Below are 17,810 nucleotides of genomic sequence, written 5' to 3' on the forward strand. Positions count from 1 at the left end.
GACTTTATTTAATTAGTAATATGCCCTGGGCAGGAATATTACACATGAGCACATTATTATTTTCTTGAATATGAATCAATAAATTAAAGTTGAGAATACCTATTGTCTTAGTCAGGGTTTCTATTCCTGGACAAACATCATGACCAAGAAGCAAGTTGGGAAGGAAAGGGTTTATTCAGCTCACACTTCCAGATTGCTGTTCATCACTAAAGGAAGACAGGACAAGAACTCAAGCAGGTCAGGAAGCAAGAGCTGACGCAGAGGCCATAGAGGGTTGTTACTTACTGGCTTGCTTCCTGTTGGTTTGCTCAGCTTGCTCTCTTATAGAACCCAAGACCACCAGCCCAGGGATGGCAACACCCACAATGTGCTGGGCCCTCCAACTCTTGATCACTAATTGAGAAAATGCTTTACAGCTGGATCTCCTGGAGGCATTTCCTCAAGAGACGCTTCCTTTTCCATGATAACTCCAGCTTGTGTCAAGTTGGCACACAAAAGCAGCCAGTGAACCTTTGAATATTTCCCGACCATTTTTTCCCTCCTCAAGAATTCACTTTATTCTGTTTTAATTCCCTTCATTGTTCTTTTTGTAAATATCTCACAGCAACATGTAATTATATTATTATCACCCTAAATAAATGTGACTATATATTGTCTTAGTTTATATGAGACTAAAAATATCTAATGTATCATGCTAGAGCCATCAATCTAATTTTTGTTATAGGGCACGGTCACCCCACTTCAACATACAGCAGCATAATAAAGCGACACAGCAGAAATGCCCAACACTTAAGAGTAGTGATCGGGGAATCCAAATGTCTGCTGGCAACTGGGCCTTATTATGAAGCAAGGTCTGGCACATGTTGCTGTTGTGGGCCTTTGCTGCGTCCTGAATGCCTCAGCACTCTTGACTCTGGGCAGCCTCAGTGCAGACATTAGCAGGCATTGGCAGGCACAGCCTTGACATTGGCAAAGGCTGTGTGCAATAGAGGCACCTTGGGGAAGCTCAGTGGTGATTCAGATGGAGGGCCCTGGGGGCCTGGCTACTGACATTGGCAGGAAGGTACTATGGAGATGCACATGCAATTATACAGAAGCTCATCTCTGAGGACCAGTGAGGCGTGTCCTTGTCATTCTCAGGGGAAATAGGGGAAAAAGTGAGGTGAATGTGGTTAAGCACTTGAGAAGCAGAGGCAGAGAATTACACTGTGGTTGATATTAATAGACTTGCTTTATTCCCAATGTAAGATGGATACAAAACAAGAACTTCATCTTCATAAACCTTAAAGCATCCTTTTGCTAAATTCATATCCATTTGTCATCTCCCACTCATACATTTTAATTCACTTACAAACATATTAGGTGGAATTATTATTTATCCATATTTGCACATTATGCACAGTATAATTATGCAAGTGCATGAGATGTGTTAAGTATAGTAATAATAGTACAGGGCACAAAAGTAATAAATAAAATAAAACAAGTAATGCATTTCATTGTAGTAAAACTCAAGTTTTTATTGTCTTTGTTTTGTACACAAATTGCAACATTTACTCTTGCTACAATGAACGATAGCTGGTAGGTCTCATTGCAAGCTTATGTTATACTTTAATAATTCATTAAAAGTTTTATCTGAATCATCACATTTCAATTTAACAAATAAAGTCCTGGAAGATAGTATCACTATTTTATGGACTGTAGTAACTAAAGAGGATGAGTATTAATAGCTCCATTAATATACAATATAATTCATATACCTGGTATGGGAAAATAGAACTTAATACCACTGACTCCACTTATAATACTAAAAACTACCACCTACCACTGAGAATCTGACTTTAAATCTTATGATGTTCTTTCTGTATGTTTAAGATTTGTTGCCTTTGTAGATAGAGTTTTATTCTGGTTTACAAAAATTCTGCAATTCCATGAGATGGTATCAAGGCTAAAGTCTTTACTGTCCCTTGTGTGCTTTGTGTTTAGGCTTCACCACATTGGCCGGAGCACGCAGTGGTCTGAAAATGAGTGTCTGGAACAATTTGTTTTGCTCATCCTAACCACTCTGTTTCTGAACTAATGGGTTGTTTAACTGTAATGAAATGTTCCCATTAGAAGCTTTTACTTTGAAAATACCTGACTCTTGTTGAAGGTCACAACTTTGGGTCTAGTCCACAGTGCTCACTGCCTCAGATATGGGAGGGTCAAAATGTGTGTTTATGAGTAAGGCCATCAATGGAGAGTGAATTTATGATATAGTATTGTAAGATCAGGTACGAAATTAGTATATCTTCCAGTGGCATCTATCTTCAACATCTTTTTAATATATTGCAGTATTAAATGAAATTAAACGTGTTAATGTTTTACTTGTTTTTTATTATTAAGTGCATGTAATAAGACCTCATGTGTGCATGTGTATATCTCCATTTCATTGCTAATACACATTTGAATTATTTTGATTTTGGTATAGTCTACAAGTATGGAAGACTCTCTAGTCTGGTGGTTCTCAACCTTTCTAATGGTGTGACCTTTAATACAGTTCCTTGTGTTTTAACTTCACAATTTTAATTTTGCTACTGCTGTGAATCATAATGCAAAGATCTGATATGCAGAATATCTGATATATGGTCCCTGTGAAAGGGTCATTTGACCACTAAGGGAGCTGAGGCCTACAATTTGAGTGTCTTAGTGAACCTCCATATTTGCTCATGTGTATATTATCTTTTAAATAGTGATATTAGAATGCTTCATTTTCAACTCTTCTGAAATGCAGGTAGCATGTATGATGCTAACCATCTGTGTTCAATTCAATGTTAACAGAAGTCATGTATACTGTTTTAAAAAAGAACGTTTTTTAGAGAATTTCTCAAACTTATGTTTTTCCTTTACTTCTTTTTTAAAAATTTTTTATTAGATATATTTCTTTACTTACATTTCAAATGTTATTCCCCTTCCCAGGTTTTTGTCCATAAGCCCCCATCCTCTCCCTCCCCCATATGGGTATTCCCCATATACATCCCCCTTTTTGACCCCTCCCCCCATATTCCCCTGCACTGGGGGTACAATCTTGGCAGGACCAAGGGCTTCCCCTTCCACTAGTGCCCCAACAGGCTATTGAAGACCTCAGAAGATGGAAAGATCTTCCATGCTCATGGATTGGCAGGATTAATATAGTAAAGATGGCCATTTTGCCAAAAAACAATCTACAGATTCAATGCAATCCCCATCAAAATCCCTACTCAATTCTTTATAGAGCTAGAAAGGGCAATTTGAAAATTCATTTGGAATAACAAAAAACCCAGGATAGTAAAAACTATACTCAACAATAAAAGAAATTCTAGGGGAATCACCATCCCTGAATTCAAGCAGTATTACAGAGCAATAGTCATAAAAACTGTATGGTATTAGTACAGAGACAGGCAGGTAGATCAGTGGAACAGAATTGAAGACCCAGAAATGAATCCACACACCTATAGACACTTGATCTTTGACGAAGGATCTAAAACCACCCAATGGAAGAAAGATAGCATTTTCGTTTACTTCTTCTCCAGAAGTACCTGACTGTGACTTTGACTCAGCAGTTACTCATGTCAAGATATCAATTATAAGAGATTTAGTACACATTTAGATACTCTATTTTTTTAAGATTTAACTGTCATATATGAGCACACTGCTGCTGTCTTCAGACTCGCCAGAGGAGGATACCAGGTCCCATTGCAGGTAGTAGTGAGCTACCAAGTAGTTTCTGGGAATTGAACTCAGGCCCTCTGGAAGAAGTTGGTGCTCTTAACCTCTGAGCCTCCTGGTGTGTCATCACAACAGTTTGGCAGGACCATGGACATGAGGGACAAGCAAGTCAGATCACTCACCTGCTAAACTTTTAATTCAATGGGAAAACAAGTCAAATGCAACAGTCATGGTGTGTGTTTGTTAACTGCCTTTGACTGCGTGCTAAAGGAAGAGATATAAGAAATGAGGACAAAGAAATAGAAGCCAAGAATTCTGGAATACCAAGTACACAGAAATGTCAGTTGACTTTACATTCCATAAAGCAAAATGAAAAATGCTAAGAAGCTTTCATATAGAAAGGACCAGTAAAAAACATCATTTTAGTGAAGGAAAGCGCATTTGTGACATAATTCATGTTATCAATATTCACCTCACTTATTTGCTAGTTTAGCATAGGGGATGTTGATGGATATTCATATAAATAAAGCATATCTAAGACTTCTAGAGATATGTTTTGTATGATTTCCTACTCCTGATACTAAAGAACAGAATAGATTAGGAGCCTACTAATAATTTGAGAGAATGTTGTGACCAACAAAACTGCCTCTCTCATTAAATGTCACAGCTATAAAACCTTTGTATCTCTGTCTCATATTGACTTGGGAACTCTTACAGTTTGTACGTCAAAAAAACTAATTCATCATCCTTCTATATTTTGAGATAGAGAAGAGAGTTGAGCAGATTATATGAGGCTTCTATGTGGCACCTAATTCAACATGACTGCTGTTCCTATAGTAAGACACATTCTGTGACACCTGGGATTTAAATAGAAAAAGTCACAGGAAAACAAAATCAGAGAGTAATTCTTTCAATGCATAGAAAGTAGAAAGGTTTGTGGATACCTTAGCCTTGGGCATCTGTCTTATAGGGCTTTATGAAACTTGTTTTGGATAAGTCATCCAGGATGTTGTGACTTTTAATAGTGCTCCCAGTGCGTTACTGTGCCAACGCAAACTAAAAAGATGGGACCCAGCTCCTAAGAGATTTACCCTACTTCTAACTCTCATTTCAGATAAGGATAAGGAGGAAGATAAAAGCAGAATAAAATTTTGGAAAGTCACAACATCGATCTAGATAATTTTTCTTATAGCATCAGGACAAAGTCAAGGAATACTGACTATTCCCAGGAAAAGAATACTGTAGCATTCATAAGGAGTTCCTCATAGTTGCTATGTGTATGGGCCCATAAGTATGGTGCTCTGTACTTTTTTTCCTCTTTACTAATAGGCATAATTTAGGGTTATCCTAGCATTCTTACACATATGCATATGAGAGTTGGAGAGAAAGGTTTTATTTTTTTAATCTCCTTTTCAAATGCACCACTACTGAACAAATATGCTGCCACTGAAAGATGCTCTCCTCCGTAGGTGATTATATGTTTTTAAGTTCGCAGGTGAATAGAACTATGTAGTCTTGGTGTGTGAGGCACTGAGCTGGACAAATGAATAGATAGGTTGCTCCCCCTTGGCAAAAGGTTGTGAACTCTGTGAGTGATTATGGGGAAGCAAGACCTTGTGTCAAAAGCTTTGGTCTGCTGAAATTGCTGGATTTCTTGTCGATCTTCCTTCCTTTTTACTTTTAAAACTACACCTCATTCCTGGTCGTTCCCATAATGAAGAGAGGCTTCTTTGCTAAGTTTAAGTTGGTATTATATTTGAAGAGGCAGTGGGTCTACCTCATGATACCTGCTTTTCCTAAGTTATTATCTCATGTAATTGAATGTCAGCCAAGAGAAGATGCAAGACTCGAAAACAGTGGTTCTCATCCTGTGGGTCACAGATACCTTGCATATCAGACATTTACATTACAATTTATAGTAGTAGCAAAATTATATTTATACACCAACAATGAAATAGTTTTATTTCATTTATTTTCAACTTATGCTTCTGATGTTTTTAACATCATACAGAGTATTTTTTATATTTTACTTATTTTTAAAGGAAATCTAAGAAAGTTATCTATAAAACATAGACTTCCTATTTCTCCTGTAAGTATATTAAGATGTATGATGATTATCAAACTATGGAAACTTCATGTTTGAAAGATTGTTGGTTATGTACATAACAGTTAAGGTTGAAAAAAGTATACGGTAACAGGTAGATAAGTTTTTAAAATTAATCCATACAGGAAGAAATTAAAAATAGTTCTTCCTCCTTAAAAGTGAGTCATGCATAAACCTTTATAAAATGTACTTGAAAAAATGTAGTTGTGTGAAATTAGTTTTAGATGAAAAAATAGAAAATTCATATATTGCTTCCATATCAGAAAAAGCAGGTAGAAAATTAAGATTATAATATTACCACAAGAAAGAGACTAATATAATAAAAGAGAGTTATGTAGGTGGTTTTATAACATGAGCTACAATTGTCCCTATTGCAATCCTGAATCTAAAATGAATTATTGAATGAAAAATCTATACACATGTTTCATTGTGTCTCTGTCATTCTGAGTTACATTAAACAACGTGTGCTTTACCCATATGTGCTTTACAAATCAAAACAAATGTACTTAATCACAGATAAATTAAGTGGCACTTTCTAGACCAAAGAAATTCAGATGCCCAATTATGCATTTTGGAAATTTCCACCCTCAATTTCCAAAAACATTACCTTTAAAATCATCAACATTTGCATCCTTTCTCTCACAGGTGTGCTCTGAGACGTACCACAGAAACAAGCTAAATCCAGAAAGATGCATGGTAGAGCTGACAGCATTCAGAGCAGGAAAAGGTTCATAATATAGAAGAAAACCCTACTAGATGCTCCTTGGGGATGGGACACCATCCTGACTAGAAGTTTTGACCAAGGAGCATTTTATTCTTAATTAGGACAGAAGACCTTCCAGGCTTCCTAGGAAACTATTCATCAATCTGATGCATACTGTTTAGTCAGCTTGCATTTGGGGGGAATGCACTTTCAGTTCAATACCACGATCAGTTTAGGTACCAAAACTTTAATGCACGATTGGGGTTTAAGAAACACAAGACCATATGACGTTGGTTCACACATGAACCACTAATGTGTACAGTATATAAACTATACACATTGGATATAAAATTTATAAAATGACCTAGGCAGTATTATAGTGCCAAGCACTTATGAAAACACAGCTAAAGATTAAGGTTTTTTCCCCTTGTTTTATGTTGTTGTTATTTCTTTTTGGTTTTATTTTTTCCACTGGGTGGTTTATCTGGCACGTTTTATGATCCTGACTGATAGACACCTTCAGGAGGCCCACTGGACTATGCTCAATTCTCTTGGATATTCTTATTACTGAGAGACTGAGAGACTGAACAACATACTATCAGACTACATACTTAAATTTTCAATCCCATAGTCTTGGACTGTTTCAAAGAAAATTATGAAAAATAATTTAACTAGTTAACAATGGCCCAGAAGTGAAATCATCTAGAAATTTGGCAAAGCTACTAATGCTACGTGACAATGAAATATTTCACATGGCAATAGGTAATGGACTGTTGAGAGTAAGGTTCAAGATTAGAAAGTCCTGGATAATATCCCATCTCCTGCACAAAGAATTGACGAGACGTCAATCAAAATTCTATTGTTATTTATTTAAGTTTTAGCATACTCATTGGAACTTAATTTTACAGGGAGACAACTATTTAAAATGCTCCATAAGCTATTCACTTACCGAGGATAATTTCACTCCTTTGATGTATTTTATTATAGCCATGGTAAGTATGGGAGTATGAAGAAAAGAATTTCTGCATGAACAGATATCTTGGAAATAAAATTCAAATCACAGGCAGACATTAATAAGCAACAGAAAGACAATAGTCATCACATGTCCTGTGCTACTGGTGACATTGCTGCCATGGGAAAAAATTTAAGCTAGATATGGGAGTTCTATTTTAGATTTGAATCACATTAAGTATTTTCTTCCAGGTTTTTTTTTTCCTCTCCCTAGTTTATTCTATGTTTACTCAATGGAAGGCCAGTGTCACTTTTAGTCCATTCTAAATACTTGGAGTTCATTTGGAATCAGTGACTTTTCTTCTTCGATTTTGTATTATGACCCTGTTCCTCGTATTGCTGCTCCCTTTCTCACAATTGTGATGCCAACGAGATGATTGAACCACAGAGAGTTACTACTAGTTCCACTGATGTTAATATTATACTGGTTCATCACTTCTGTATGGTACTGTTGGAAAACAGTATAAATCTTTGGCTCCTTTGTTAGAGTAATAAAAAAGATTCCCAGACACATCATGCATTAGTTAGGTTTCCTTTGCCTGTGAGGAAATAATTGAGAAGCTACTTAGGGGAGAAATGTTTTATTTTGGCTTACAGTTCAATGTGATACAGTCCACTGTGGTGGGGGATTATGACATCAGCAGTAACAGGCAGCTGGCACATTGCCTAGGCAGTCTGGAAACAGAGGAAGAGTAGTATGCTGTTGAGCTCACTTTCTCCACTATGTTAATTCTGAAACTCCAGGTCATGGATTGGGGCCATCCACATCTAGAGTAGGTATTGATAATCCAACTCTGGTGATTTGAATGAGATGCCCCCCATGCATATCAGACATTTAAATATTTGATCTCCAATCCATGGCTGTTTGGTGAGGAGTAAGAGGTGTGGCCTCACTGAAGGAAGTACATAATACATAACTTGGGGAGGGCTTTGAGGTTTCAAAGACTCATGCCATTTTGAGTCAGCTCTTCCTCCTGCTTGAGATGAGATGTAAGCTCTCAGTCAGCTGCCTCTTCCAAGCCCCAAATAAACTTTTTTTCACAAGCTTCCTTGGTCATGGTGTTTAATGACAGCAATAGAAAACGAATATAGAAGCCAACCTTAGACATTTACTCATAGGGATTCATCGTTGGTGGTTTTAAATCCCACCAAGTTCAGAACAAGATTAACCAGCAAACACCACTTTTAGTTTCTAATTTTGGCTTTAAAATTAATCTTGCTTAGAAAAATGACTTTTGCAGAACAATTTCATTGATGCTTAATTCATAAGCTCATCTTTTATACTCATTACGAGTAATGGAGTAAAAGGCATTTTTGCGATACTATGGTTGTGTCCAGTTATTATTAGTGCCTAATAGTGAGGGTGTTCGTTCATAACAGAATAGACATGGTGTGCTTATTTTTTTTAGTAATGCACTTTATTTGGCACATAAATGTTTCCATAGAAATGGAACGTAAAACACAGTAGCCATTTAAAAAATGTTTTGAAACCATTTTTTCCATTTTCTTGTGCTTTCATAATTCTGATGTCATGCTCTTTATTCGCTGCTGTGATAAATTCATATTTATTGTTACTATCTGTATTTCACTACTATCTGCATGTTACTAATTTTGATTCCTTTCTAATCATGCTATTTGTCCTTAAGACTCCAGCTTGCATGTGTGCACAGGTTTGGGATGCTCCCATTCCCTATACTCAACAAGTTTCGCCTCTTGAAGTAGATTTTGTGTGAAACAGTGAACTATAATCACCAGTGTTCACTATTCTTCCTTTCAATAAATAATGGCTTTTCTGATGTATTTGTAAGGATATGAATATTAATCTTCATGCTTTGTAAGTTTGTAAAAAAGAGCGTGCTATCCTTATAGACTAGCACAGGCTCTGCTGTGCAAAGCCTAAGTCAACTCCTGACTCAGGGACTTTTAAAATCACTAGTTGACCATAATCATTCACATTTGCCAGTTTCCTTTGTCATTTTATCTAAAAGAAAAGAAAATTTTTCCCAGTGTTGATACTTGATAGCTTTGATCCCTCTATCTTTATTTTGCCTTCAAGCAGGATCAAATCTGTCTCCAGATTTTCCATTGCTTTATTTTTTGCTTTCTCATTTTCTCCTCTCTAGTCACACATGAGATACTAAATGTCATTCATTTGTTTTCCTTTAGAGGAAAAATGTAGAGTAGAATCATGAGATCCATGTGAAGGTTAACAAGAAAATCCTTTAATTTTAGTATTGCTTTCTGTTAAAATAGATATCTATGCTATAAACAGAAGTGATTAATTTTGGAGGAAAGATGAAGCTATTTTTAAAAAACTAAATCACAAAGTCAATAGCTCATTTAATGTTTTTTTATCCTTATTCTGTATAGTAATACTTACACGACTTATGCAGTTATAATAACCAATATCTTATGTATATTTATTTATGTAATTTTATGTATTTTTAAAAATTTCATGGCAAAATGAGATCATTATAAGATAATCCCTTCTATGATATGATAAGCACTTTGAATAAAATTTGTGAGCAGTACACATAAAATGAGGAGTCTGTGAAAACAAGTTATTTAATAGTATATTTTAATAAATCATGATGTATTGCCTCTCCTTTTAATAATTTCAAAACACGGAAATAAAATACTGCCTTGCTATGTAATGCAGCATGAAAATCCGAATAAAAGCATAAAATTGCAAATTTGGCACGAGGGTTTGAAGAAAGAAGTATAAAGGCTTACACAATTTAAAACTCTGTAAGTGATTTTTTTTTACTGCAGACGAATAAGAAATACATTGTTGATGGGAAGAAAGCCGATTGATTTACCAGTAGCCTACTTGTGTAATATCTAAAGATGCTCACAATGGCAGGTGTACGTCTGCCTTCGTACCTACGGTTGAAGGTGACATTGATGAATGGACCCATGGATGAGTGGACTTGAAGTGTAAAACTCATGACCTGCAGGTGTGTTCGCACTGCCTTCCCCTTGCTTGGGTATTGCAATTACTCCGTGCAGTTTGCCTTTGAATTGTGCATCTTCGCTAACCCGAATGCTTCGCCTTTCAGAGATTCTGTTTTGTGCCAGGGTGATGTTCTTCTCCACCATCATGGGTAGCTGTCTTATTCTTGGAGAGGTAGCTTTGGATTTCTAGAGCATATGGCTATTCTTAATTTACCTCCTCATCCTTGTCCTGCCTGATTTTAAGTGTAAAGTCAATTTGGTTTTCGGAGGGGAGAGTCGCTGCATCTACATGTGGGTCTGAGGAAAGGGAACAAAGTCTTGAGTGCCTTGAAAGGTAATATAAATATATCCTAGCAAATTGCATCCCTTTTCTTATCAACTATCACTTTTGAGTTTTAGGAATATGTAGAGTAGTGAATTCATATGGACATTCATGTTAGCTTGTAAAGACTCAGTAGTCATGGGCTACATAGATATTTAATTAGATGCAATATGTAGCTAAATTAGAGGTCACCAATCATTTCTGCAGCTCATCAAAATGCAGGTTTAAGCAACATCAAATGATGGATATATTTTGTTTTGATTTGCAATCTTAGTAAGCATGAAGTTATTGTATACATGCTCATATATATGTACAAACATACCTACCTATGACTGCAAATGTGTTTTAAAAATGTGATTTAATTATCTTCGGCCATACGTACAACAATATAATATAGTAATAATATTTATAAAATATATTATATACAATATAATCATCATACTCATCATCTTCCTTGTGGTACACATTACAATTACAAATTTTAAAATCCTCTTAGTATCACTCTGCAAATATATTCATATACATCATCTTGTCTTACTATTTTCTAAAAGTAGACAAGCACTATTTGATAGGCAATATGTAAATACTTTATATGAAAGTTCTGATTTAAGGAAGTATGTATTTTCAAGTCGAATCACTGGTACTTTTTAGAAAAGCAGCTCTTTAAGGAATCATGTTTTATATAAGTTCATGTACTGGCTATGTGCAACTTTATTATTTTTCCATCATATATTATGTAAGAGAACTATACAAACAGGACATGCAATATTTATTTTCAGGATTTGGTGTTCGGTTCACTAATTATGGACTATTGGCTATTTCATGTTATCTCTGAATACTGTAGGCAGAAGTCAGAGAAGGAAGATGGCTTTGATAAACGTGTAGAGTAGAAATGGCTCAAGCAAAGAACTCAGCATGCTTAAGGATAAAGCCAAGTCCTGCAGGCTCAGCTGCAAAACACTCAGTGGGGAGAAAAATGGGGAGAAATATGGTAATAGATAAGGATACATATATGTATATACATTATATAATATGTATATAAGATATATAATATATAAGACTATATACATATATACACACTATACATGTATACATAATTACACATACTCTCTCTCTATCTATATGTATATATATACATATATATATATATATAGTGGAAATGTCAGGAAGAAAGAAACAGCCGTTGTTAGGTATTAGAATTGTAACTTTAAAGACTTCTTACACGCATTTATCTGCTTATTTCACATTTTCCACTGCTTTATCCTCTTGCTAGGCTCTGGATATACTGGTAAATAAGACTGGGATGATATCTCAAGGGCATATCATTTATTGACGAAGTCACACGTGCAGTAATTGTAAATCGGGCTTCTGCTATGGTAAGTCAACTGAATACAATATCCAAGGGACTCGTCCCCGAGAAAATCTTTTCTGAGGGAATGGCATTAGATTGAAACAGGAGAATGGGAAACATATGGAGTCAGAAGAGGAAAGAGATGGCCTGACAGAGAGGCAGAGGTGTGTATTAGCCGAAAGTAGAGGAAAAGGGGTGCGCACAGGTAGACCAGGTGGCTGGAGCTCAGCAGTGCAAAAGTATGAAAATCAAGTTAGAGAAGGAGACCGGAAAAGTATACGTGGGCACATTTCAATTTTTTTCAAAACATACATTCCTTTTGAAATAAAATAATTTACATTGGTCTTTCATTTGAAATCTAAAACATTTTTTTAACTTTGAGATTTTTAAAGGTCATAATAAAAGGTGACCCTTGAAGCCTTAAAATAAATCAAGGTGTTTACTCTAAAATATGTAAATGACGCCGAGGAGCCCCTACCTCCAAATTTACAGATGCAATACATTGACCTGTTAGAATGAATCCAAAGAAGCGTTTTCCAGAAGAAAATTCACATTATCTTGAGATGCATCGTGGAAAGAAATCTTTAACAATCCCACTTCTCATCATTGAAAAATTAGTATTTAAGGTAAAAGCAACCTGACATTTAAACAGCTCAGATCTAATTGGCTACAACCGAAATTTAATTGAATGCATGAAAATGACACAGGCAAGCCTGTGTCTCCCTGTGCTTATCCGAGCAAGAAGCTGGAAGAGCGTAAGTGAATTAAAATGCCTGTCACCTAGTGGATTCCGGACAGAGGGCAGTCTTTAAGACCCAGCGACTGTATTTGTCTGGAGAGGAAATGTTGCTTTTTGACAGATGAGAGAAATCCCCTTAGAGCTGGCTGTGGGAAGGGAGAAGTGAAGTCAGTCACCTGGTGGTGAAGGCCAGTAAAACAGCAAAGCGGGAGGAAAATTGCGTTCTCCCTCTCTTCTCTTCGCTCTTTTCTCTCTGTGGGAGCCACCTCCTATTCTCTCAACTCTTTTAGCATAACCTTCAAAGGAGAACGGTCCCTTCAGACTTTATTACCGTCTTTTCCCCACTGAGAGAATACCTCTTAGCTACAAGACATTTTTTAAGTCTATGCAGGACTTCGGGGATCCAGTTATCTTGCCAGAGAAATTGATGATTGCTAATGTCTGAGACTCGCAGCGTGCTAAATTAGCTACCAGAGTATGCCTGACGGAGGAAGGCTTTTATCACATACTCTTCTCTCCAGTTTGAACACATTTGCTTGAATTTTGCCGCATGATGCTGTCCAGGGAAGCAGCTTTTTTTCTTGGGATGCAGCAACTCGCTGGTTTCTAAGCTTATTGCAGAAGAGAGAAAAAAAAAATCTGAAATTGAGTGGATTTTTCCCCCTCCTCTGCTTGATTCTACTGAGCTGTGTTACCACGGCGGTAAAGATTAACTGTCCCTAAATCTTTGAAGAAGTAAAACAAAGTGAATTATCATTAATATTTATTTATTTATATTATTTTTAACCGGTGGAGGCTGCGAGACCACGGAGAATGAGACTGAGAGAAGCTGCCAGGGCTTGGAGGAGGATAAAGCTGAGTTTCAGCTGGAAACTAAAAGACTAGATCGGTTCGGGGAGCAACTTGGCCGGTTCCTCTCCACTTCCTTTAGTTTCGCTCCATGGACAGATCCACGGACCTGGACATCCAGGAGCTCAAGGTACGTGGTCCTGCGGCGGCGGCGCTGGCTCTCCGCTCTGCCGCGCTCGCATCCTGGGCTCTGCTCGCCGCTACCCGGCTTCTCCGGAGTAGTCGCGGGTCCCGCCGGACGGTGAGGGGGCATCTGGGGCGGGGTGTCCCCGGGCTCAGCGTCCCTCCCCGGGCCGCGACACACAGGCGGCTGTCCCTCACCCTCCCGCGCGGGGCTGCCCTCCGCGTCGCTGTTCCGGCTGGAGGCCACCCGGTGCTCCCCTCCGCGGGTGACAACGGCAGCTGGGCTGCAGGACCCAAGGTCCTCCGTGCCCCGGAGCTGGCCGAGGATACGGAGGTCGCCCCATCTCTACTCGAGGTCGCCCGCTTTCCCGGCAAAGTTGTCCGCGGCCACTTTCCCTCCGGTCCCCGCCCGCCTCTCTTCTGTCCCGCTCCTGCCCCCGTGCGAAACCGGGACAGCCTGTTTCCGTTCGCAAATTCGCTGCACAGAGGTGTTTGTGGCCACCTCTAGGCAAAGACCCCTTTTTCTTATCGCCGACCACATCGCTCCCCCCTTGGTGGCCACTGCCTTTGGGCGGGAATGGGTGGTGATCATTCTGGGGGACAGGGCGAGAGGAGAGACATGAGGGGGTCCCCTGCTGGCCTGTCTCCACCAGCACACGGAGGGACGAGCTAATCCTATTACCAGGCCAGATCCGAGGAGCTGGGGAGGGGGCCTCGAGAAGAAGCGATTCTGGAGGGGGCGGGGCGCCCCTCCTCCACCCAGCCTCCTGGGTCCCAGACCCTCCCCAGTCTGCTGCTGCACCCCATGTGGTGCCCTTCAGTATTCTCGCCCTACCTGTCCTGGTGTCGCCTTAGAGCACCCAGGCCACCAATTTGTCACTCTCCTGGTGGGTACCTCTACCTGCAGGGCAGATATAAAAAGAAAGAAAGAACTTAAAAATCAACAAATAGCAAAATAATTTAAATGTCCCGCTCACTCTTAGATGATAACACTGAATGAAGAGTGTTAAATACGCATACATATTCACCCTACTCCTCCTCCAGTCATTTGATACACTACCATTCTGCTAAGGTGGGTAGCTGGGTGGGTGGGGGTTACTAGAGATTTACATGTTAGGACCTGCTTCAGGTGAGGACTTTATCGACATCCCTTCCTGCTGGAGAAACTTGACCATTAGAGGTTTGCTGAGTAGAGTCTGGTAAATGGGTTTGTTAAAGAAGCTCAGCTCAGGTCTGTGAAATCTCCTGCAGCTTGCTTTCACAGAGTCACTAAGCCCGCCCATTCCCAGTGGGTGCCCATGTCACCTTGTGGTTGCCAAACCACAAGAGAAAAAAAAGTATATAGAGCCCTCTGGTGCTGGAGTGTGCCTTTAGCCCCAGGGAGCCTGGACTGTTGGAAAACCTCCATAGACAGTACTTGAATCCAAGCTTCTGGGTTCCTTGGAACAGATGAAGTGGGGAAGATTTGATGTTCCAGAGTAAAGTTGGCAACAGGGTCCTGTGCTTTGGCCAAGGTTACAGTCAATAGACCTTGGCCTGGATGGAAATGTCCTGTTACCTCTCTGTTGTACCTAGACAGGACATATTGCCTTGAACTTGAAAGGATCACTTGCTGCAGTCCCCAAACATCCTCAAGGTTGGGGAGAGGGAGTGGGCTTTATAATGAAAAGAATACAGGATTGTCATGTGTTTAGCATGGAGATCTAGGTAACTGCTAATAGGGTATGTATGGCACGAAGAACATTTTGTTAGAAGACATGAAGAAAAACACTTTTTGAGCTGATCATATCCCGTGACTCCTCCCTCCCACCCCCATCCCCCTTAGGTTCCTACTTGTGAATTCCCAAACACACAGACTCAGTGTTGTTTACAGGAACAAAAGCAGCAGGTCCACCATGGAAACTTTTGTCTGGTGTTAGCCAATGACCCCTACTTAACCTTAATTGCCACTACACATCAGAGTATGGGTCTCGCAGCCACCATGGACTAGACTGTGCAGCCATGGGTAAAGGACTAGAGGGTTTTGGTGCAAAGAGACTTGAGGACTGCTGGGAAGAAATGAAGGAATGCTAGAAGAAAAGTTCTGTGGAGACTGTTGAAAAGTTGTGTCAGATCATTCTTCTGTGAGAGTCAAAGCTAACGAGGGAGGGAGACAACTGAGTCAAGCCTTACTAGGAAATAGTTGATGTCACATCTGGAGTGCTTAACCTCTGAAAAACATGTGGCCTCTGATGGCATCACATGGACAGCAGCTTTCTTACAGCAGCGTGTAAGGGTTTCTTAGGTCTCTCTGGTTCAAATTATTCTGTGATGGCTTCACCCTAGACAACCTTCCCTGGTGATCATGGGAGAAGTGGGAGTAAAAATTCTCAGGACAGCACCATTTGATGTTTGAGGTTTCTTTCCCCTTCCACTCCATTGGTACTTTTATTAAGGCATAGCTACATAAACTTTAGTTTTTATGATGCTTTAAAGGACCTGGGAATTATTTACAGGGATTAGATAAATAAGCAAATGTATAGAGTATTGTAATAACCCAATCCAGCTCAGTTTGAAATCATCAGTATGGTTAGGATATTGTGGTCCTCCTCATCTTTGTTTCAGGGTAAACTGTTTTCTCTTTACTACATTTGACAAGAATATGTATGTATGTGCATTTGTGCCATGTGTGTGGCATTGGTATTTGCTATATGTTACTCAGTCAGTATTGCTTTACAATCCAACAGGAAATACTAAAGGTTAGCTTTCAGTAAGTAGATGAGAAATCATTGCTATCACCATCACAAATACAACATGCATAGTAAAGGATTATTGATGGATAATCAGGACAGAGTTATGTGTGTGAAACTTGCTAATGAAGGCCGAGGAGCTTTTCATCTTCTGTTCTGCACACAAGCCTCTGATGAACCAGAGCTGTGGTGAAAAGGGACCCAGTTCCCAGCCAAAGAGTGTTGGTCTATTCTTTTCTCTTTGATCTGTTTCCATTTGAATGTAAAACTTTGCTCTGGGTTTTGCCTCTGTGTTTGTTTTAAAGAAGAGACAAACATCAAACAACCCAGAATATGGGTTGCTGCTTTGGAAATGTGGGAGTTAATGAATATTGATATTAGAAAGAGTATCCTCAGCCCTAGAGTAGCTCGAGGTACAGAATAGTGAGTGCCTCTGACTAGTTGATATGTGAGTATTAACTCTGGCTTGTACTGAATCGTTTCCCTTTCTCTCTTAGAAACAATTGATCTTACATCCTAGAACAAAACTCCAATTGATGTCCAGAGTAGACACTTTAAAATATGTTCTTGATAAGGATCATTTCTGATTATGGAACTCTGAGGATGAATAAATTATAATTAAGAATAGGAACCTTGAGTCTTATAAGAACGGGTTCTATTTTCCTGTATTGGCATGTAGAAAGTTGTGCTTTTAAATGCAAATGATTTATTCTTGGGTGATCTGAATTTTGCTTATGTATCAAAAACATGAAAACCTCCAAGACTATATAGTACATTTTAATATGATAATTAACTTAAGATTTTACTTATTTGTTTTCAAGTCTCCTTTAAAGAAAAAAACTGGTTAGAAGTTAAGGCAAAATTTTCTACTATTGGAACAGCATTAAAATGCAATTCTATTTTAAAATTCCTTTCCAAAGACAAAATGGTAAACCATTTAGTTTATCCTGCTACGCATAAACCGACCTTTTAATATGGGTAATTTAATTGTTTAAGTAAATGTGATAAATACAGGCTACAGTTACTTAATGTTATCTCTTTAAATTGAACACAATTTCGTCAGCTAAGAACTTGAAACTTGACCTATATAGGCAAGGCAAAACCCTCCCAGAATGATACAATTAGGCCATTAGGAAAGTACTGTATGGGAAAGAAATGATTACCCAGCAAAAGCTTGCATATATTTAAACAAGTGGTTTATTCCAAAATGCAGAAGTCTGTAACAAATACCATAGTACAT

The 17,810-nt window shown here is 38.5% G+C and overlaps 2 protein-coding genes across 1 annotated transcript in view; both read left to right on the forward strand.

Moving 5' to 3' along the window:
• The window catches only part of Erich1 (glutamate-rich 1), a gene marked incomplete at its 5' end in the record, with an annotated part of 52,793,804 nt that overhangs the window by 30,860,923 nt on the left and 21,915,071 nt on the right, over nucleotides 1-17,810 (forward strand).
• Nucleotides 13,591-17,810, forward strand: part of Sgcz (sarcoglycan zeta) — a 1,078,171-nt gene continuing 1,073,951 nt past the window's right edge. Inside the window, exon 1 of the mRNA NM_001108875.2 lies at nucleotides 13,591-13,848. Coding sequence (NP_001102345.2) covers nucleotides 13,810-13,848 — 39 coding nt within the window. The 5' untranslated portion in view covers nucleotides 13,591-13,809. The remainder of the gene's footprint in view (nucleotides 13,849-17,810) is intronic.

Source organism: Rattus norvegicus, chromosome 16 (genome assembly GCF_021556685.1).
Source record: "Rattus norvegicus strain SHRSP/BbbUtx chromosome 16, alternate assembly SHRSP_T2T, whole genome shotgun sequence".
Lineage (NCBI taxonomy): Eukaryota > Metazoa > Chordata > Mammalia > Rodentia > Muridae > Rattus > Rattus norvegicus.